The sequence below is a fragment of the Hipposideros armiger genome, unplaced genomic scaffold (assembly GCF_001890085.2).
Source record: "Hipposideros armiger isolate ML-2016 unplaced genomic scaffold, ASM189008v1 scaffold_1200, whole genome shotgun sequence".
NCBI classification, from domain to species: Eukaryota; Metazoa; Chordata; class Mammalia; order Chiroptera; family Hipposideridae; genus Hipposideros; species Hipposideros armiger.
Window position 1 is genome coordinate 87,621 of NW_017732550.1, and position 24,165 is coordinate 111,785.

At 41.9% G+C, this 24,165-nt stretch overlaps 1 protein-coding gene across 5 annotated transcripts in view; it reads right to left on the reverse strand.

The window, feature by feature from the left end:
* ACAD9 (acyl-CoA dehydrogenase family member 9) overlaps window positions 1–24,165 on the reverse strand; it is a 42,111-nt gene that overhangs the window by 12,808 nt on the left and 5,138 nt on the right. For all 5 annotated transcript variants that reach the window (XM_019632951.1, XM_019632950.1, XM_019632953.1 and 2 more), the window contains exons 3-8: window positions 13,190–13,291; window positions 9,718–9,824; window positions 8,611–8,711; window positions 7,607–7,685; window positions 6,391–6,565; window positions 1,111–1,184 (exon numbers count right to left, since the gene is read on the reverse strand). In XM_019632951.1, coding sequence (XP_019488496.1) covers window positions 1,111–1,184; window positions 6,391–6,565; window positions 7,607–7,685; window positions 8,611–8,711; window positions 9,718–9,824; window positions 13,190–13,291 — 638 coding nt within the window. The remainder of the gene's footprint in view (window positions 1–1,110; window positions 1,185–6,390; window positions 6,566–7,606; window positions 7,686–8,610; window positions 8,712–9,717; window positions 9,825–13,189; window positions 13,292–24,165) is intronic.

A 24,165-nucleotide genomic window follows, 5' to 3' on the forward strand; every position in this document is an offset into this window, starting at 1 on the left:
CCATTCACCATCTTAGCTGCAGAGGGCAGTGTCACTGGCCCTCATATGTGGGATCCGAACCGGGGCCCTCTGGCATCCCAAGCCAGTTCTTAACCAAAGCGCCACTCAGCCGGCCCCCCTAGTGCACTGTTGATGGGAAGGTAAAGTGGTACAGCTGCTGTAGAAAACAGCCTGGCAGTTCCCTAAACAGTTAAACACAGTCACCATATGACCCAGCAATTTTACCTCTAGATATGTACCCTAAAGAACTGAAAACATATTGCTCACACAAAAACTTGTACATCAATGTTCACAGTAGCATTACTGACAACGGCCGAGAAATGGAAACAACACAAATGTCCATCAGCTGATAAATGAATAAACAGAATGCGGCATATATCCATACAATACTATTCAGCCATAAAAAGGAATGAAAAATGCCACAACTTAGATAAACCTTGAAAACATTATGCTCCGTGAAGGAAGCCAAACACAAGAGGCCACATATAGATTCCATTTATATGAATATGAAGTGTTCAAAATAGGTAAATCCATAAAAACAGAAAGTAAAATAGTAATTGCCAAGGGATGGGGGAGGGGAAACGAGAAGGGATGGCATTTTTTCTGTGGTGATGGAAATGTTCTGGAATTTGATCATGGTGATGGTTGCATAACACAGTGAGTATACTAAAAACTACCAATGTGTAAAATTGAAAACAGTGAATTTTATGTTATATGAATGATCTGTCCATTAAAAATATAATAATAAATCTGAGTCAAAAGAAAAAATACTTCATGTGGGGACTCCGGCCCTGGGGTGTGCATGCAGAGGACCTGTGCCTCTCTAGTGCCTGCGGGACTACGCTCGCATGCTGGAGGGATGAATCCAGTCCCTACTCCAAGCAAACACAGCCTCGCAGGTGAAGGGACCTAGTTCTAACCACACACTCCTTCTGAGAGCCAATTGTTCCACTCTCCACATTGCTGATTTCCCAATGGAGAATTGCACCTGGTGGTCACCTGGGAAGCACACATCGGTGCTGTAAGCAGGGATGAGACAGAAAGCTGGAGATGACCAAACTGCACCGGGAAACTGTGCAGCGTTCACAGGGCTTGCTGCTGACAACTCACCTTAAACCCGCCTCCGACTTCTCCAAGAACATTTTCAACTGGCACCCTGGTGTTTTCAAAATGGACTTCACAAGCTGAAACACACAATTGAAGGCCTTAAATGCAAACCACTTTGCACTTGACCTTGCAGGCATGCAATTCATTCATTCATTCATACATGCATTCAATCTACATCTACTGAGAGGACAGCACAAAAAGACAAGGTTTCAGTCCCCATGGAACTCATACTTTGGTTTGGGAAATAATAAACAAGATGTTATAACATTGTGGTAAGTGCTATGGATGACATAAATACAGCATAGTGACAGAAATGGAAGTTGGAGGGGAGTGGATAATACTATTTTTACTAAGGGTTCACTTTTACTCTCTACTAAGGGTTTCAGACTTTTCTAAGGTGAAGTTTAAAGGATGAGAAAGAGCCAGAGACAAAGAAGCAAGATGGCACAGCACTTTCTAAGGCCCCACGCCAGATGAAAGAATCGGTCCCATCTCACTCTGCTTTAATGCAGCCACAGCCTGCACTGTGGGCCTGCGGTGGGAGGTTTGCCATTCCCTGCCCACAATGCCAGATTTGGCCATATGACTTGCTGTGGCCAGGGATGTGGAGCTGACCTAACAGGAATAGAGGCCTTAACTCTGCTGATCCAGTCTGGCTGGGCCCCTTGGGCTCTGACAATCTGCTGTGAGGAGAACATGCCATAGCACGTTCAAGAAAACACATGGCAGACCTGAACTCAACCCACAGCACCTGCAGCCTGTGGGAGAGAAAGAGATGCTGAGTGTTGGGGCAGTTTCTCAGGTGGGTCACCGCAGCAATGGAGGACTAGCAGACCTCCAAGTGAGGATGTGCTGGTGTGTGGCAGGAAGCAAAGTCAGTGTGAGGAGAAGAGTCAGAGTACGCGTGGCATGGGCGAGGGAAAGGCAGGGAAGGAACAGGCCTCCCTCTCTATGGTGTTCTCTGTAGCTGTTTCTATGTTATATGAAAACAGCGGCTCCCATCAAGAAAAGGGAGGCTCAGGAAAGGGAAGTCATGGCTCAAGTGACCAAGCAATAGCCAAATCAAGTGCTGGCAACCAGAGTCTGCTGACCTTCTGTTCTGATGACAGCTGTGTTCAAATAGCCTGGTTGTGAAATACAATGGAATACCCATCTTTCTGGCTACTGGGTCCCATTTATGGCTTAAGCACATGGGCTGTGAGGCCTGGTCCTCCTACCAGTTCTTGTTCCTTCACAGGCTGTGTGTGTGTGTGGGGGGGGGGGGCCTGCCTCCTCCGCTGATCTCCTCTTGCAGGGCGACTGCAGTTCCAGTGGGTACCACCTACCCATACCTCAGTATGGACAGTGCCCCACAATATTGCACTGCAGCAGCCCTGATCCTCCCTCCACCTCGGTCACTCTGGCCATCTTATCCCAACCAGCACACCAAGCCCTTCCTTATCTCTAGGCCTATGGGCATGTTCCTTCCTGCTGGAATATTCTGGGTGGTGCTCAATAGGCAGCACTGGTCATGGTAGCAACATCAGTAAAGCAGCAGCTAATTGTCAGCCTCCATGTGAACTGAGCATTTTATAGTACATCATAACACTCTCTTCTCATGTCACCTCCACAAGGAAGGTTCTATTAGCATTCCTTTCTTTTAGATGAGGAAGCTGAAGAAATGCAAATTAACTTGTTCAGGGTCACATAGCTTCTCAGTGCAAGAGCCAGGTTAGAGCTTGGGGCCCTCTGACCCCCCCCCGCCCCCCAGGATGAGCAGATGTCATGGCAAATACCACCATCCAGAACACAGGGTCCTCAAAGACGAGGTGGCAAACAGAAGTGGGTGTGGAGCCCCCTGCAGCACAGACACTCCATGATCTGAACTAGGAGACACATGAGGCAGAGTCCTGTGAGGACTCTCTTGCAGCGCTGGGCAAGTCGGACACCAGCCTCAACTGAACTGAGAGCCGACCAGGGACTTCAGGCAGGCCTGGGCAGGCAGGAGGTAGAGCAAGACGAAGGAGGAGGCTCCATAGGCAGGAAATACGGGAGGTTTCCTATAATGGAATGTTTACCTAGGACACCCCTGTCCTTGTCCTCTCTCACAAGGCTGAGAGCACTATAAGACTGTGACTGTCTCACTTACCTTGATATCACCATTGCTCGATGCATGGAGAGATGCAGTGTTTGTTGAATTAATGAGTTACTTTCAAAGAACTCGTCTGCAATGCCATGAAGAGTCATTATGGCATTCTTTTTTTTTTTAATTTTTTAATTTAAGTATAGTTGGTATACAATATTATATTGGTTATATTAGTTTCAGGTGCACAATATAATGATTTGGCATTTTTATACCTTAAATGTGATCACCCCACTAATTCCACTTATCATCTATCACTGTGTAAATTTATTATATTATTGACTAGCCCCCCTCCCTTCTGGTAACCATCCTTTTGGTCTCTGCTTCTATGAGTCTGTTTTTGTTTTGTTTGTTCATTTCTTTGTTATTTTTTTTATTTATTTATTTTTTTAGCTGAGCCATCCTGCTACCTGTTGGCAGCTCAGCGGCTGCTCAGCTCGGGCTGGACTCGAACCGCTGTTGCTCAGAGCTCAAACTCTTGAGCGAGCTCTTAACCAACTGAGCCACTCGGCCGGCCCTCTTTGTTATTTTTTAGATTCTACATATAAGTGAAACCATCCAGTATTTGTCTTTCTCTGCCTCACTTATACCCTCTAGATCCATCCATTATGGAAAAAAGATTTCATTCTTTTTTGTTGCTGCGTAATGTTCGTGTGTGTGTGTATGTGTGTACCATATCTTCTTTATCCATTCATCTATCGATGAATACCTAGGTGGCTTCCGTATATTGGATATTGTAAATAATGCTGCAATGAATACTGGGGTACATCATAGTCATTCTTCTCAGAACTAGAACAAATAATCCTAAAATTTACATTGAATAACAAAAGACCACGAATAGAAAAAGCAATCTTGAGAAAGAAAAACAAAGTTACAAGTATCGGGCTCCCTGATCTCAAACTATACTATAAGGCTATAGTAATCAAGACAGCATGGTACTGACACAAAACCAGACACAGGAGGTATGATAAAGAAAAATACGGTGAATGTTTAAATTTAAAAAAAAAATGTATTATAGTAAAAGACACATTGCCATTGATCCCCTTCAAAATACTCCCCCTCGCTTCAAACATACTTATCTCATTGTTCTTGCCACTTTCTGAAGCAGTTTTGGAAGTCCTCTTTCATGAATGTCTTTAGTTACACTGTCATGGCTGCTTCGATGTCCTGAATTGATTTACCTATCATGGTCATTTTGACTTTGAAGAAGAGCCAGAAGTCGCTTGGTGCCAGATCTAGTGAATAAGTTGGATGAAGACACACTGTAATGTTTTTATTTGACAGAAACTGCCGTACCAGAAGCAATGTGTGATCACAAAATACGGTGAATGCTGCTGCTGAGTACCATCCAACAGAAAGGCAGGGGTCTTCGATACAGGAAGCAGCACATCAAACCTTAGTAACAGTGTGTGACAAGTTTCAATTTGTTCGGTGCAGTCAGTCAGGTGTGAGCTACAGTTGAGAGAAGGTTTTTTTGTTTTTGTTTTTTTAGTTGAGCCATCCTGCCACCTGTTGGCAGCTCAGTGGCAGCTCAGCTTGGGCCGGGCATCGAACCACTGTTGCTCAGAGCTCACACTCTTGAGCGAGCTCTTAACCAACTGAGCCACACGGATGGCCCGAGAGAAGATGTGTTTTAAAGTGTGCCGTAAATCATCCTCCATCATGACAATGCTCTGTGTCACACATCGCTTCGGGTATATGGCAATTTCTGTCAAATAAAAACAAAACTGTGTGTCCTTGTCCACCTTAGTCATCGGATCTGGCACTGTGTGACTTCTTGCCCTTCACCAAAGTCAAAATGATTCACGACATCGAGGCAGCCACAACAGCACAACTAAAGACACTCACAAGAGGACTTCCAGAACTGCTTCGGAAAGTGGCAAGAATGATGGGATAAGTGTGTTCGAAGTGAGGGAAAGTATTTTGAAGGGGATTAATAGCAATGTGTCTTTACTGTAATACATTTTCTTTTATTTAAACATTCACTGTATTGTTTGATCACTCCTCGTAGATCAATGAAACCGAATAGGGAGTCCAGAAATAAGCCCACACCTATATGGTCAATTAATCTATGACAAAGGAAGTAAAAATATTCACTGGAGTAATGACAGTCTCTTCAACAAGTGATGTTGGGAAAACTGGACAAATATACGCAAACAAATGAAAGTGGACCACTTCTTACACCATATACAAAAATAAACTCAAAATGGGTTAAAGGCTTAAATGTTAGACCTGAAACCATAAAACTCCTAGAAGAAAACATAAAAAGTATTTGACATCAGTCTGAGTAATATATTTTTGGATCCATCTCCTTGGGCAAGGGAAACAAAAGCAAAAATAAACAAATGGGACTTCATCAAACTAGAAAGCTTCTGCACAGCAAAGAAAACCACCAAGAAAACAAAAAGACAACGTACTAAATGGGGGAATATATTCACAAATGACATATCCATTCAGGGGTTGATATCCAAAATACATTAGACACTCATACAACTCAATAATAAAAAAATAAACAATCTGATTGAAAAATGGGCAGAGGACATGAAAAGACACTTATCCAAAGAGGACATACATACAGATGCTAACAGAAATATGAAAAGATGCTCACTAATCATCATTAAATGCAAATAAAAACCACAATGAGATATCATCTCATACCTGTAAAAATGGCTATTATCAATAAATCAATAAACAGCAAGTATTGGCGAGGGTGTGGAGAAAAGGGAAACCTCATGCACTGTTGGTGGGATTGCAAATTGGTGCAGCCAGTATGGAAAACAGTATGGAGGTTCCTCAAAAAATTAAAAATGAATATACCATATGACCCAGCAATTCCACTTCTGGGCATTTATCCAAAGAAAATGAAAACACTAGTTGGAAAAGATATATGCACCTATGTTCATTGCAGGATTAGTTACCATAGCCATTGTGGCATTTTTAATTTGATTTTGCTAAAATGCTTAAGTGCAATCAAAACTATTTAAATCTCATTTTATCTTGACGTTTGGATGGGGCTAAAAGGTCTCTCTCTCTCTCTTTCACACACATACAGACACACAGACAAAGACACACACACACACACACACACACACACACACACCACACAGACAAAGACACACACACACACACACACATCACACAGACACACACACACAACTTACTGTTGGAGCCGCGGATGCCTAACTTATCCTCAGGCTTCCCATTAATCACTCCACCAAAGTCTCTCTCCACTATGAATGCTGTGATTTTGTCTTTTACTAAGCTGTCAGAATCAACAACCTTGGTCTTAGCAAACACAGTAAAAATATTCGCCAGTCCTCCATTGGTGATCCAGACCTGAGGAAAAAAAGCAAAAGAACTTTGGAGGAAAGCAAACTATCATGAGCGACCTCTGAGCTCCATCTTTGCCACAAGACACTCCAGCTGCCCATCAAACTTCAGGGCAGAATGTAAAGCCCTTGGCCTTGGGGTAGCCAACGCTGCATGAACAGAAGACAGGGCTCAACCCAGTCTCCCCAGAACAAGGATAATTCCTGCGAGACACAGGTGACCGGGGTGTGTGTGTGTGTGTGTGTGTGTATAGAAGAGCAGTCAATGGTACTAAGACAGCACAGGGTCTAGCACCAAACAATAGGGTTTCCTCAAGAAAGCGGGGTGGGGGCAGAAAGAATCAGAGACGGGGTGGGAGAAAGAGGAGGATGAGGGAGAGGTAAAAACTGGGAGCCTTCTCAACAAACTGCAATGTATGGAATCTATTTGGATCTTAATTCAAGCAAATTGTTTGACAAATAAAAAGGTGTAAGACAATCAGGGAAATCTGAACTCTGACTAGATAGCGAGAAATTATTACCAATTTTTAAAAATGTGATAATGGTATTATGACTTTTTTAAAAAAGTCTTATCTTTTAGAAATATAAGCTGAAACAGTTATGCATGCAATCCAGAGCTGGCAATGCTGACAGAGAAACAGGACTGGCTATGAACTAATAACTGCGGAAGCTGGCTGATGGGTGCACAGAAGTTCACTATACTAAACTTTTGTGTATGCTTCAAATTTTGCATAATAAAAAGTTTAGAAAATAAACACCCAAGAGCAGCTCAGGAGGTAGTTGGTGCATATGAAAGCATATAGACTCCAGAGCCAGAACTCCTTGGCACCAATCCTGGCTCTGCCACTAAGTAGACATAGGAAACTGACAAGTCACTGAAACTCTCTGAGCCCCTGGTTTCTTCTAAAAAATGAAAAGTAGCATCCACCCAAGAGGTGATAGTCAAGAGATGATGTGTACGCCCTTTGCGTCCCTGGTGTGAGGAAAGCGGTCAGTGTGTAGTGGTGGAGGCCATGACTGAGACCCGGGTGAGGCCATGGAGCTGTACCTTGGAGCCGCTGAGGATGTAGTGCTTCTTATCTTCACTTAATACGGCCCTGGCCTGGATGGAGGCAGCGTCACTCCCACTGCGGGGACAGAGACAGGCAGTTGAGCACAGTAAAGCTTGGAATCAAGAAGAAAGATTTGGAGAGCCCCAAAAGGTTTTTACTTTAATACAGGAGTTGGCAAACTTTTAAAATAAAGGGCCAGGCGAGATATACATATATATCTACATCTATCTATCTATCTATCTATCTATCTATCTATCTATCTATCTATCGATATCTCTTTACAGGTGACAGAAAGTCTGTCCCAATTCCTTAATTCTGCCAAGTTGGCGTGAAGGCAGCCAGACAGTGTGTAAACAAATAGACATATTCCAGCAACACTTTCTTTACAAAAACAAGTGGCAGGCTAGATTTGGTTGACCCCCTGCTTTATCACATCAGATAAAAAAGTGGCAGCGAAAACTTGGGCTTAAGGTTAAATCTGGAAATGTTTGCTCAAAACAGGCTCATCAGAGGTCCTGTGAAGATGAGTTCAGGGCGCGCGATTGTTACGTGGGGGTAAGCAAGATGGAGTGTGGTCCAAGGAGCACACCATCAGAAGTCCTGGGTCCTGCGCCAGCCTTATTATTTATGTCTTAGCTGTGTGGCCTTGGGCTGATCACACAACCTCAGTTCCTAATCTGTAAAATGGGAACACTACCAGCTGCCCCACATACTCTGAGAGTTGCTTTGAAGTCTGAAAGCATATCACATGTCAGTGTGTGCAAACTATAAAATAATTATTTAACAGGTGCTGTCAAGTATGTTATCTCATTTATAAATCTCACTGGGACAGAGGATAAAGTAAAGATAATAGAACTGGCAAGAAAAGTTGATGAGTTGATTCCTGAAAGATTTCAGGGAGGGAAGAAATCAGAATCACTACCCATTCAGCCAAACTATGGCCCTCCTCCCAGAGCACCCTGGAAGTGCGTTCCATGATCCCTCCCACCAAAGGGCAGACCTGGCTGGCTCGGTCAGGCAGAAGGCGGCAATGTGCTCCCCAGATGCCAGTTTGGGTAGGTACTTGGACTTCTGCTCCTCAGTGCCGGCCAAAATGAGCCCCTAAATAAGACACACACAGGCTGATTTCAGCTGTGGGGAGAAGAGTGTGAAATGTGCTTGCAGTACATGGCTTCTTCTGATGGAAATACTCGCCTCACACAAGAGGTAACACCCTGGCTCAGAACTGGCAGCCTTGGGTAAAAATGGGGAGCTGCTGGACAGTATAGGAAGCCAGGTTGCTAAGGAGCCACCCTAACGTGCACACTCAGGGATTTCCATCGCAGTCCTCCGTTTCCTGGCTAGGTGGCCTTGGGTAAGGAATATCCCTCCTGAGCCTCCATCTCCTTCCCCACCAATACACAGGATAATCTCATGGATTATCCTGTGGATTGGGTGGTTTGGATGATAAAAGGTGAAGGTGTGGGAATGCTAGAGCCATACCTGGCATAAAGAAGGTGCACAGTCAATGTCAGAACTGTCCCACTCCCTTCACAGTGCCAAGTGGGTAAGACCACTGTTTCCACTGCTCTTGGGGTGGGGTGGGGGGAAGCCATGCCCATTGCTCACTCAGTTCCCTTTCATTTCTACATTGAGCAGAAACAAGCCAGGGAAGTGGATTATTGCTAAGAGCTGTGTGCCCCTGGACCTACCCCCAAAATGCTCCAAGCCCAGAGGGCTGAGGAAGACATGTGCACCAAGAGCAGGAAGGACAAGCTCCAGCCCCGAGTGACAAGAGCTCAGAGGCGAGGCTCACTTCCAGCCCAAGGTGAAGGCAGGCTCCACAGAGGCAGCAGCATCAGAACTGGGCCTTCATAGGATGGGTCAAAGGTGATGGGGAAAGGAGGAAGACTCAAAGGGGAGGAGTGGTGAGATCTAGGGCTGTTGCTCGTGTGGGGACTGAGCACCACATGGTGTGTGCCAAGTGAGGCTCCACAGGACGAGGCTGCAGGAGACGGAGCAGCCCTCCTCTGAGACCCTGAGGAAGCAAGCCCGATTCACTTCCTGAAGGTCTTCTGGCATCACGGGCTGGCGCCAGAAGACCTTCAGGAAGCATCCCATACTTGACCTTGAGGCCGATAGCCTGATGTGCTGCCAGGGTCACAGCAATTGACCCGTCCAAGCTGACAATTTCCCCTAGCCGAGCATACATGGTGTTGGAGAGGCCCAGGCCACCTGAAGAAGAAACAGACCAGTTTTACTGATGGACCAGCCCCAAATTCCTCCCATTAAAGGCAAATGGCTTTACTGGTCTTTTCTGATTATAAAAGTAATGCCACATCACCATTAGAGGAAAATCACAACTGAGAAAGCTACAAAGAAAACAAAGTACCCATACACATTACTCACAGCATTTTTGTGTATATCCTTTCAGACTTTATATAGGCATATGAGCATATGTAGATATATTTTTAATATTAAAATATAATCTATAATACAAAAATATAAAAATACCTATACCTATATTAAATCATTTAGTATGTTGTGAATCTCTGTCACAGGTACAGATCTTTATAAATGAAACAGATGTCCAACATCTCTCCCCAGTACCTAGTGGACCCTAGGATCCCGATTCTGTGCTCACTCTTTGTTGTGGGGGGCTGTCCTGTGCACTGTACGATGTTTAGCACCGTCCTGGGCCTCCACCCACTAGAGTCCAGAAGTTACACCTCTCCCACAATTTGAGCAACGAAAAATGTCTCTAGACATTGCCAAATGTCTCCTGGGGGACAAAATCACCCTGATTGGGAATCACTGTTCTGGAGTGAAAAAACAAAAATTAAAGAAACAAAAACTCCATTGAACTTATGTATTTTGCATTTCATCTTCAACTTCTACAGGTGGCCAGTTGGTGGCCTTATGTGCATCTCACGAATGACAAAATGAGGCCTCAGGTCATGTAGCCAACATGTCGCAGGACTGGGCTCTGAACTCAGGGGTATGTGCAGTCGCAGGCCCCGGAGCCGCCACTCACACACAAAAGGAAGGGCTGAGTCCCGAAGGGATCGCAGTGGCACTGCCTGGTATGGAGTCCCATGGGCTCAGTGTGGGACGCAGGCAAGGCCAGGCTTCTATAGTACCACCACCACCCCTCTCCACTTCTGTTTCAATCAAAACTTTTACTTATTTTATATACTGAGTGAGTCAGTTTTGTTTGTTAAAAAAATAAATTCTGATGCTTTCTCTCCCAAGGAAGTTACCATTAAAATCCTGTGGGACAGCAGTCACATTGGGAAGGGTGACAGGCACATGGAGACTGCAGGTGCTGGAGGAACTGGAGGCAGGAAGGAGCCACACATCAGCCTGGTTGGTCGCAGGGACCCAGGGAGGAAATCCTGGCTTGTGGGAGAAAAGGCCTCCGTTTCCCTGAACAGGGGTTTCCAACCAGTGTTTAGAATGCTCCAGATTGGGAGCATTTCCCCAAAACTTCTTGGGCATGAGCATAAGGTTGCTGCTGCCCTAACTTCCCAAGGAAGTATTAAAAAAGCCCCAAATGTGACTACTATCATTTCATGAAAGAAAGAGCATTTTCATACCAGAAAGTAGGACATAAAACAAAAATAAGGGATGGGGAGTTGTGTAATCTCATACCAACACAGGTGCACACATATGAGTACACACACACACACACACACACACACTCTGGCATACAAGACATACAGAAGTAAAAAGATGATGTACCCCGATTTTACTCAGAAATTGTTTGAGGGAATAATTAATTACCTTTCATCAATCAAGAAGTGATTTTACAATGATCTTGAAGGGGAAACACATACTATTAGTTTGGCTACCTCTGGCAGCTTTCTCAAGCTATTTCTGTTTTTTCCAAGCACTTATGTTTTTTCAGTTGCTAACAGACCAACTACCACCCTCCAGCTCTACTCCACCTGCTTTCTATCCTAATATTTAACGTAACTTGTTTGTTATGGCACAGTTTCCCCGTTGCTTGTCAGCTGTAACACTGACCAAGTGTCAGATGTCTGGAAAGAGCTCAGTCTCTCCCAACCTCACTCAAAGGCTACAGATTTGTGTTAAGAAGCAGGGTATGTAGCTTCTCCCAGCAAAGGTCTATGCTGTGTCCCCACCACTGGGGGTGGCAAAATCACTGATGATTTTGTCTTCTGCAGAAATTTTATACATTTGGAAATGTGGAAGGTGTTTCACATGATGACAAGATACACCATTAAACATTTTAAAACAAAGCAATAAACATACATATAAACTAAGATTTAACCTGATTAAAATATGCCTCAGAATCAAAGAAATTAGGTATTACACTAACTTGTACTAAATTTTCACATTTTGTCTCAGACTGCACCAGCTATAGGATTGGTACAAGTGGGAACTTACTCTACAGATATTGAGGGCCCCCAACTTGAGACTGATAGGGAAGCCCTAACTTTAGTGTCTAGAGGTAAACCAGGCAGAAAGACAGAACATCAAGACAAACTCCTGCTTCTGTGACTTGCTGTGCAAAATCTCATTTACAATCTGATTGGGAAAATGCCCCAAATATTAAAAACCTCCAATGACCAGCTTACAGCCATGAAATATGCCCAGCCCTTAAAGCACCACTAACACCTCTCTCTCCTAACCTCCTGCCCACAGCTGATCAAATCTGGCAGCAGCCCCAACTAGCAAAGGCTCAGGGAGGGGGCTCAGAGAGATGGATGCAGGGTCAAGGCTGAGAGCCTAGAGCCACGGTTTGATGTCAAAAGAGCATGAGAGTAAAAATAGTGTGTGCATGGCTGTGCTCTTGTCTTTTTGAAACATTTTCTATTCAGTCCTTTCCCCCCACACACTGCTTGCCTGTCCCCTTAATCCCACAGAACTGAGATAACCACCTCCAGATTAGGTAAAAGAAAAACAAGCTGCAATGATTAGTCAAATATAAGCAGGCAGAATTACACTGGGGTCCTGAGCAGAAAAGCAAGGTCTCTGACATGGGGGGTAAACACATCACTATAATGGTCCAAGAATTAACATGCATGGTCCAAAAGACTCAAGGCCGAGCTCCAAGCTGCCTCTGGGTCAAATCCCCACTTAGATACATACAGCTTGTGCCCTGCAGCCATATGCCTTGTTCCTTTGTACCGAGTTCAGAAACCAAACCCAGGGGACCCTTCCCCTACAGCATGCGTGGTTCTAGGGGTAATTCCTGTACCTACCAGACCAAAGGGCTGTGCAGGGAGAGGACACTGCAATCAGCCTATTTTGGCTGTGACACACCCCCTCCACCACCCACAGAGACCTAGCAAGCAGACACTCTAAAGTGGTCCTTTATCCATTTCAGAGGAAGAAAGCGCAGAACTCAGCAGCTCTTTCTGCCTACAGGCCCCTTAGCCAGTCCACACATACTCACCAGCTGGCCATTCGCATTTAGCCCACAACTGACATTTTTATTAATTCCAGGGGTTTTACAGCTTGATCTGGACATATGCACTTAACGGCTACCTTTCCCAAACAGAACGCTTTTTTTGGACAAATACAGAGCACTTTCTTAAGAGCCAACCAGTGATGGGGTGGTTTCCTTTACTTACCATATTCTTCTGGGACTTGCATCCCAAAAAGCCCCAGGCTCTTCAGTTTCTCTAAAGTTTCCTTTGGGATTTTTCCCTCCTGGTCAATTTTTCGTGAGTCCACTACCAAGAAAAAATATCTTGATTAAACAAAATATTAGCTTTGTTAATATAAATACAAGTAAACAGAACAATTTTTGTATAGTATAAATCTCAGTGTCCGGGAAAAAAAAAAATCCCAGTGTCTGAAACTTTGAAACTGGAAATTGCATAGTCACGATTATTCATCATGTGTTCAATTTTACCTCATTAGCCCTGAAAGAATTGTATCTTAAAAAATTACCAATACTAGGTTGTGTTGTTTCTTGATCTGGGTGCTATTCACATGGGTGTCTTCACTGTAAAAGACAGCAGCAAAATATGAGGTCGGACAATTAAGTTCATGAACTCATCCTAGAAAAAGTGCTACATACCTCATTGCTGAATATCACTACAGTCACCTTCAAAGTACTCCCCTTGGGAAGCTATGCACCGACGCCAATGCCTAGTCTATCCTTCAAAGCAATTTTGGAACCCTTTTTCTGGAGTGGCCATCAGAGCTGTCATCGTATTACCCTTGATGTCCTGAATGTCATCAAAATGTCTTCCTTTCAATATTTCCTTTATTTTCGGTAAAGAAAGAAGTCACTGGGGGCCAGATCAGGTGAGTAGGGAGGGTGTTCCAATATAGTTATTTGTTTACTGGCTAAAAACTCCGTCACAGACAGTGCCGTGTGAGCTGGTGCGTTGTCGTGATGCAAGAGCCATGAATCGCTGGCAAAAAGTTCAGGTCGTCTAACTTTTTCACGCAGCCTTTTCAGCACTTCCAAAGAGTAAACTTGGTTAACTGTTTGTCCAGTTGGTACAAATTCATAATGAATAAATCCCTCTGATAGCAAAAAAGGTTAGCAACATCGTTGCAACAAGTTCGCAAACTTAATTGTCAGAACTTGTATAAAAAGAACAAGTATACACATGAAAAAAATGTTCAACATCACCCATTAGGGAAATACCAATTAAAATTACAATGAGCTATCATTCCACAGCTATCAGCATGGCTAGAAAACAAGCAAATAAACAAAAAAACAATAACACCAAAACTTGGCAAAAAGGCACAGAAACTAGATAAACTACACATTGCTGGTGGGAATAAAAAGCAGTATAGCCACTTTGAAAATAACTTGGTAGTTTCTTTAAAAACTAAACACACAAATACCTTAGGACCCGACAATTACACTCCAGGGCATTTATCCCAGAGAAATGAAAACACATTGACACAAAAACTTACACACAAATGTACACAGCAGTTTTATTCATGAAAGTCCCCAAAGTGAAAACAACCCAGATATACTTCAACATTAGAAAACTCAACAAACTGTGGTAATTCACAGGTAATCCATGGAATACTACTGAGCAATAAAAAAAATAAATCATTGATACACATGGCAACTTGTAGGAGAATTATGCTGAGTGAAAATAGGCAATTGCAAAAGTTTACATACTATATGGGTCCATTAATATAACATTCTTGAAATAACAAAATTATAAAAATTATAATTTATAACAGGTTAGTAGTTGCAACAGATTGGGGGAGGGGAGGGCAAGATGGCTACGAATATAAAAGGACAGCATGAGAGATCCTTGGGATGTAACTGCTTTGCACCATAATTGTGGTGGTTGTAACATTAACTACACATGATAAAATTGGATAAGTATACACCCACAAATACAAATCAGTACATGCTAAAACTGGTGAAGTCTGAATAAGATGGTATTGATGTCAATTTCCTGGTTGTGATACTGCACTACAGTTATGCAAGATGCATACTATAAAGTTATATACTAGGGGAAACTGGGTGAAGGATATAATTGATCTCTGAATTATTTCTTACAACTACAAGTGAATCTACAATTATATCAGCATAAAGGTTTTTCACACAAATAAATGTTATCATATTAAACATACATATTAAATTTAATGGAAATAACCCTGAAGTTGCTAAATCCCCAACGAAACACCCACATTTGCTGAAATCCAACTAAACTGATTTTGAACAAAAACTATGAGATTGTGTGACATTATTTTATCTTGTTTACACATCTTAAATGTGTAAATGTGAATTTTACTAATGAACAAAATGCATATTCTAAAGAAAAATTCCATGAATAGAAATATATACAGAAAAAAATAGAATTCCACATACTGAAAAAATAATTTTTAAACAATCAGTTGTATACACTAGCAACAATCAGAACTTGAAAGTTAAAAAACACAATTTACAGCAATATCAAAAAATTTTAAATATTTATAGATGTTTTATAAACCATAAAAAATGTTAAGTATAGGGCCGCCCAAGTGGCGCATTGGTTAAGAGTTGGCTTGGGACGCCAGCTCTGAGCAGCAGGGCCCTGGTTCAGATCCCACATTACAGCCAGTGATGCTGTACCCTCTACAGCTAAGACGGTGAACAACAGCTCGACCTGGAGCTGGGCTGCCGTGAGTCGCCGGCAACGGCGTAGGCTGCAATGAAGCTGCAGTGAGCTGCCATAAGCTACCGTGAGTGGCTGGGAGCCTGCGTGAGCAGCCGGCGGCCAGGGTGAGCTGCCAAGAGCCACCGTGAGCGGCTGGCTGTCCAGTGGCCAGTGACCAATCTGCCTCAGCCGGGAAGAGTGCAATGATAGTACCAACATGGGCCAGTGTGGAAGCCACGTCCTCCACAACTAGACTGAAGAACCAAAGGACAGCAACTTGTGTGTTACCCTCCCCCAATTCCCCAATAAAATCTTTTAAAAAAAAATGTTAAGTATAATTTGATAAATCATCAAAAAACTTTTGACAAAAATTGTCCAAGGTTTTTACACTGACGACCACACACAAAATGCTGCTCAGAGAAATTAAATGAGAACCAAATAAATGGAGAGATATACCATAATCATGGATCAGAAGATTCAATATTGTTGTAATCTTAATTCTCCATTAAACCAATTTACAGGTAGATTTCTTGTAATCCCAACCATAACACAAACAGGTCTTTCTGTTGAAATTGAAAGGCTGATGCTAAAATTTATAAGGAAATGCAAAGGACCTAGAGAAGCCAAAACAACTTTAGAAAACAACTACCTGGCTGGATTCAAGGCTTATTACAAAGCTCAGTAGAAGACAATGTAATATTTGCATAAAGATAGACAGATCAATAGAACAAAGGATTTGGAAATAGACCCACACATCAATGGTCAAATGATTTCTTTCCAATATTTTATATTGTGCTAAATATACATAACATAAAATTTACTATCTTAACTATTTTTAAGTATATAATTCACTGGTATTATGTACATTCATATTATTGTGCAACCATTCACCACCATCTATCTCCAGAACTTTTTTCATCTTCCCAAAATGAAACTCTACACCCACTAACCAACAGATCCCCGTTTCCACCTTCCCCTAGTTCCTGGAAACCACCATTCTACTTTCTGTCTCTATGAATTTGACTTCTCTAAGTGACTCATGTAAGTGAAATCACAGTAATTTGTCCTTTTGTGATTGGCTTATTTCATTTAGTCCTCAAGCTTCATTCACATTATAACATGTGTCAGAACTCTCTTCCTTTCAAAGGTTGAATAATATTCCACTGTATGTTTATACTACCTTATTACCCATTTAACCAGACAACCTATCTGTGTCTTTGGATCTAAAGTAAGTCTCCTACAGAATTGGATCATGTGTTCTTGTTTTTAATCCATTCTGACAACCTCTGAGTTTTGATTGGACAGTTTAATCCATTTACTTTTTTTTTCTTTTTTTAATAATTTTTGCCTTTTTTTTTTTAAGATTTTTATTGGGGATTTGGGGGATGGGAACAGCGCTGGGAAATTGGGGGGAAGGGGAACAGACAAGTTGCTGTCCTTTTGTTCTTCAGTCTAGCTGTGGAGGACGTTGCGTCCCTGGCCCAAGTTGGCACCATCATTGCACTCTTCCAGGGTGAGGCAGATCAGTCGCCGGCTTCTGGACGGGCTCACAGCAGCTGCTGGCTACACATGGTAGCCCATGGCAACCCACTGCAGCAGGGGCTGCAGCCTACGCCGTCGCCAGCGACTCATGGCAGCCCAGCTCCAGGTTGAGCTGTTGTTCAGCATCTTAGCTGTAGAGGGGACAGCGTCACTGGCCCACATGTGGGATCCCAACCGGGGCCCTGCTGCTCAGAGCTGGTGTCCCAAGCCAGCTCTTAACCAACGCGCCACTCGGCCAGCCCTAATCCATTTACTTTTAAAGTAATTATTAATGAGAAACTTCTGTTATTTTGCTATTTGTTTTCTATATGCTTTATAACTTTTTTGTCCTTCATTTCTTGCATTCCTGTCTTCTTTTGTGTTTAGTTGATTTTTTGCAGTGAAACGTTTAAATTCCTTTCTCATTTCATTTTGCGTATATTCTTTAGCTATTTTTTTATTACTATGAGGAGTATATTTAACATGCTAAAGTTATAACACTGTAATTTGAAATTATACCAGCTTAACTTCAATAACATACTAAAATTCTGTTCCTTTAATGGCTCCGTCCTTATCCCTTTCTCTTATTGATGTCACAAATTTACATCTTTACAACATTGTGTACAAAAACAAATAATTATTTTACATGCACTATCCTCTTAAACTAATAGAAAACAAAATTTGAAGTTACAAACCAAAGTTATAATGATACTAGCTTTTAGACTAATAATATTTTAAATGTATCAGTCTCTTAAATCATGTAGAAAATAAAAAGTAGAGTTACAAGCCATTATTACAATACCAACTTTTATAAATGCCACATATTTACCTTTATTAAGACACTTACTTCTTCATGCAGCTTCAAGTTACTATCTAGTGTCCTTTCATTTCAACCTGCTGGTATCCCTTTGGCATTTCTTGCAGAGCAGATCCACTGGTAAACTTCCTCAGGTTTTATCTGGAAATGTCTTAATTTCTCCTTTACTTTTAAAGGCCAGTTTTGCCGAATAGGATTCCTGATTGAGTTTTGGGTTGTTTTTTTTTTAGCACTTTGAGTATATTGGCCCACTGCATTGTGCCCTCCAAAGTTTCTGATGAGAAATCTGCTTATAATCGTATTGAGGATCCCTTATACACGATGAGTTGCTTCTCTATTGCTTTCACAATTCTGTCTTTGGACAGTTTGATTATAATGTGTCTTGGTGTGGGTCTCTATTAGTTCGTCCTGTTTGGTGTCTGTTGAGCTTCTTGGATGTTTATATTCATGTTTTTCATTAAATCTGGAACATTTTCAGCCATTATTTCTTCAAATATTCTTTCTGCCCTATCTCTGTTCACCTTCTGGGACTTCCACAATGCATATGTTGGTCTGATTGATGGTGTCGCACAGGTCCCTTAAGTTCACTTAAAATATTTTTTTCTTTCTGTTCCTCAGACTTGATAATTTCCATTGTCCTACCTTCAAGTACGCTGACTCTACCTTTACAAATCTACCTTTGAATCCTTCTAGTGAATTTATTTCAGTTATTGTACTTTTCAGCTCCAGCACATCTTTTTGGTTTCTTCTTAAATTATCTCTTTATTTATATTTTCATTTTGTTCATACATCATTTTCTTGACTTTCTCCACATCTTCCCTTAGTTCTTTTAGCATCTTTAAGGATGTTTTAAAGTTTTTGTCTAGTAAATCCTCCCATGCAGTCTTTTACAGGAACAGTTTCTGTTGGGTTATTTTATTTCTTTGAATTGGCCATACATTTCTGCTTCTTTGTATGCTTTGTGATTTTTTTTTCTTGTTGTTGAAAACTGGACATTTGAATCTAATAAAGTGGTAACTCTGGAAATGAGATTTTTCCCTCTTCCCCATGATTTGCTGTTTTGTTTTTCCTTTCTTTTTAATTGAAATGTACTTGACATATAATATTGTGTAAGCTTAAGGTGTACAGCATGTTAATTTGATACATTTATATATTGCAATATGACTACCACTGTAGCTTCAGCTAACATCTCTATCATGTCACAAAATTATCATTTCTTTTTATGTGGTGGGAATAATTAAGAACTGTCTCTTCACATGCTTGATGTTTATAACACAGCATTGTCTATAATACTGTGCATTACATTTCCAGGACTTATATATCTACTAGTTGCAAGTTTGTACCCTTAAACAACATCTCTAAGGCCCTAGTCTCTGTAAATCACCATTCTACTCTATTTTTATGAGTTTGGCTTTTTAGATTCCACATACGCAGTCCGACAATTAAGTTTGCGAACTTGCCACCGTGCACTTACATTGGTGGCACTGTACAAACAGCTCAGTAAGGTTTCATAACCTTGGTGTATCAGTGTCTCAGAGCTGTGCTCATGTCAACATGTGGAGGTGTCTTGCTGAGTGGTATTTATTATTGTTGTTGTGTGTTTTTGTGTGCCATTGCGAGAATGTCTGAGCTTGAACTAGAGCAATGACCAAACATTACATTTCTTGTTAAACTTGGCAAGAGTGGAAGTGAAATCAGGAACATGTTAGTCCAAGTTTATGGGGATAATGCCATGAAGAAAACGGCAGTGTAAAATGGAGTAAATGTTTTTCTGTGGGGAGAGAGGGCGTCACTGATGAAGAGAGGTCAGGGCAGCCAGTAACGAGCAGAACTGATGAAAAGATTGCAAAATTGTCAAATTGTGCAACAAAATCGTCGGCTGACTGTGAGAAGCATAGCAGACCAAGTAAACATCAATAGAGAAATAGTTAGGAAAATCTTAACTGAAAATCTTGGCATGAGAAAGTTGTGTACAGAAATGGTACTGATGTAGCCCACCAATGAACAAAAGCAAAGTGGAATTGAAGTTTGCCAAAACCCTTCAGAGAGGCAAAACGATGTTTTGGGCCATGTTATCACTAGTGATGAAACATGGGTGCACCAATATGATCCTGAAACAAAGCATCAAAGTGCATAGTGGAAGTAAACCAATTCTCCACAGTCAAGAAAGTTCCATCAGTCCAAACCAAGAGTCGAAACGATGTATCAAAAGAGGTTATTTTTTGATATCAGAGGGATTATTGCATTATGAATTTGTACCAACTGGGCAGTTAACCAAGTTTACTATTTGGAAGTGCTGAAAAGGCTGTGTGAAAAAGTTAGACAAAAACGACCTGAACTTTTCACCAACAATTCATGGCTCTTGCATCAATGCACCAGCTCATACAGCACTGTCTGTGAGGGTGTTTTTAGTCAGTAAACAAATAACTGTATTGAAACAACCTCCCTACTCACCTGATCTGGTCCCCAATGACTTCTTTCTTTACCCGAAGATAAAGGAAATATTGAAAGGAAGACATTTTGATGACACTCAGGACATCAAGGGTAATATGATGACAGCTCTGATGGCCAATTCAGAAAACGAGTTCCAAAATTGCTTTGAAGGGTGAACTAGGTGTTGGCATTGGGGGATAGCTTCCCAAGGGGAGTACTTCGAAGGTGACCTCAGTGATATTCAGCAATGAGGTATGTAGCACTTTTTCTTAGGATGAATTCGCAAACTTAACTGTCAGATCTTGTATAAGTGATATCACACAGTGATTTTCTCTGACTTATCTCACTTAACACAAGGTCCTCAAGATCCCTCTATGTTGTCACAAACATAGAAATTCCTTCTTTCTCATGTCTTAATAATATTCCATTATATGTATATGTATGTGTGTGTGTGTATGTGTATGTGTACACACATCTTTTCCACTGCTGACAGGCACTTAGGTTATTTCCACGTCTTGGCTATCATGAATAATGCTGCAAGAAACATATACCTCTTCCATATTCTGTTTTTATTTCCTTTGGGTATATAGGCAGAAGTGGACTTGCTGGATCTTATGGTCATTTTATTTTAATTTTTTGAAAAACTTCCATACTGTTTTCCATAGTGGCTGCATCAATTTACATTCCCACCAACAATATATAAAGGTTCTCTTTTCTTTTTTTTCTTTTTCTTTTTTTTTGTTTGTTTAAGATTTTATTGGGGTATTGAGGGAGAAGAACAGTATTGGAGAATTGGGGAAGGGGACCAGCCAAGTTGTTGTTCTTCAATCTTCATTGTGGAGGGCACCAGTCGCCATCTGGCTGCCCATCAGCAGCTCGTGGCCTATAAGTTCAAGGTGCTGTGTTCAATCTTAGTTGCAGGTAGGCGTAGCCACCATCCCATGTGGGAGTCGAACCAGCAGCCTTGTTGTTAAGAGCACAAGCTCTATCCATTGAGCCATCCGGGCAGCAGCTCAGCTCAAGGTGCAGAGTTCAGTCTTACTTGCGGGTGGGCATAGCCCACCATCAAACAGGCAATCTTGTTGTTACACCAGCTGAGCCATCCTGCCACCTGTTGGCAGCTCAGCGACAGCTCAGCGCAGGCACAGAGCCACTGGCCCATGTGTGAATCTAATCGGTGGCCCTGTTGCTCAGAGCTCTCGCTCCTTAGCCAACTCTGAACCAACTAAGCCACTGGGCTGGCCTGAGGCTTCTCTTTTCTTATCAACTGTTATCTTTTGTCTTCTTGATGATAATAGGCATTCTAGCAGGGTGAGGTGATATCTCACTGTGGTTTTCATTTGCAGTTCCCTAATGATTCATGATGTCGAGCATTCATGTTAATGATGTTAATGATTCATAACATTGTTCCTATTATCCATTTGGATGTCCTCTTTGAAAAAAATGTCTATTTAGTTTTTTTAATCATTGTTGTTGTTGTTAAGCTGCATGAGTTCTTTATATATTTTGGATATTAACTCCTTATCTGACATACGGTTTGCAAATATTTTCTCCCATTCTCTAAGTTGCCATTTCATTTTGTTAATTGTTTCCTTTGTTGTGCAGAAGCATTTGGTTTGATGTAGTCCCGTGTGTTGGTTTTGTTTTTGTTGTTTTTTGTGATTTTGGTTTTGTTGCTTTCTGTTGTTGCCGTTTTTTAATTGTTGTGGGCTAAGTCTGTGCTGAGATAAGCCAAAGGTATAAATTTAAGATCTCAGGTCTTTTCTGAGCCTGTGCCTTTCCCTGAGCATGCATGTTCACTTTCTAATTTCCCCCAAATACATGGTTGCTTCTGAATGTCCTCATCTTTAATATGGTTCACAAAAGAGGGATAAGAAAAATGAAGGGGGTTGGGGGTGGGGGGCAGTGTTTTAAATCACTTTGAAGTCATATTAGCCAGAGGGGGATGGGCTTGCAATGATGGGAAATAGGTACAAAAACAGTGGCCTCTGCCTCTTTGCACCTCTGTGATCAGAAGCAGCAATCAAAGCACAGGTCCCCAATATTTTATGGGGAGAGCTCTTTTGTCCAATTTGGCTATGTGGAAGCTGCTCCAAGAATAAGTTCACAGCTGCCTACTTCGGGGCTAAGGCAAGAAATGGGTAGCTGTTAGTGTGCTCAGAGCCTAAATCTATCAAAATTAAGCACAATTTACTACCCAAGCCTTACCCTGGGAGTTGCAAATCTCCAAAAGAGTCCAGATTTCCAAAACAGTTACATCAGACAGATTTTTCCAGTGCAACTATTGTCTAGGTGGGAAGACAGATTTCTGGTGCTCCCTACACTGGTATCTTCCCAGGATCCTCTGGGCAGTTGATTTTTGGCAAAGGTACCAAGTGAATTAAATAGGAAAAAGACAACTTTTAAATAAACATTTCTGGAACAATTGGGTAGTCATATGCAAAGAAATCACCCTCAAACTTTATCTCACATCATACCCAAAATTAACTGAAAATAGACTATAAATTTAAAAATTAAGAGTTAAAAATATAGGGCAGCTGGACGGCTCAGTTGGTTAGCGCATGTGCTCTTAACAACAAGGTTGCTGGTTTGACTCCCACATGGGATGGTGGGCTGCACCCCCCCCCCACGCCCACCCCGCAACTAGATTGAAAGCGGTGACTGGACTTGGAACAGAGATTGCGCCCTCCACAACTAAGATGGAAAGACAACAACTTGACTTGGAGCTGATGGATCCTAGAAAGACACAATGTTCCCCTTCCCTAGTTCCCCAACACTGTTCCCTTCCCCAATTCCCCAGTAAAATCTTTAAAAAAAAAAAAGTTAAAAATATAAACCTAAAAGAAAGTATAGACAGGGCTGGCCGAGTGGCGCATTGGTTAAGAACTGGCTTGGAATGCCAGAGGTCCCCAGTTCAGATCCCACATATGAGGGCCAGTGACATTGCCCTCTACAGCTAAGATGCTGAACAACAGCTCAACCTGGAGCTGGGCTTCCGTGAGTCGCCGGCGACGGCATAGGCTGCAGTCCCCTGCTGCAGTGGGTTGCCATAAGCTACCACATGTAGCCGGCAGCCAGCGTGAGCGGCCAGCAGCCGCCGTGAGCGGCCGTCCAGAGGCCGGCGACTGATCTGCCTCGCCTAAAGAGCACAATGATGGTGCCAGCTTGGGCCAGTGAAGCAACATCCTCCACAACTAGACTGAAGAACAAAACAACAGCAACTTGTCTGTTCCCCTTCTCCCAATTCCCCAGCGCTGTTCCCTCCCCCAATTCCCCAATAAAATCTTTTAAAAAAAGAGAAAATATAGACCAAAAAATCATCACAACCTGGATTTAGCAGATTTCTCATATACAATATAAAAATCATGAACGATGAAAGAGAAAAATTACTTTATCAACATTTAAAAGTTTTGCTCTTTAAAAGACACTTAATAAAATGAAAAAGTAAAAAAAGTGACTGTGAGAAAAATGTTGCTAAACATATATTAGGCAAAAAACTTGTATCTAGAATATAAAAAGACTTCCTACAACTCAAAAACAAAACCAAGTATCTTTAATGCATAAAATATCTGAAAGACACTTCACCAGAAGCGATGTGTGACACAGAGCATTGTCATGATGGAGGATGAAACCATTTGCCCATTTCATGCTAATGCGTTGTTTGTGATCCATGATTTACGGCACACTTTAAAACACACCTTCTCTCAACCAAGGC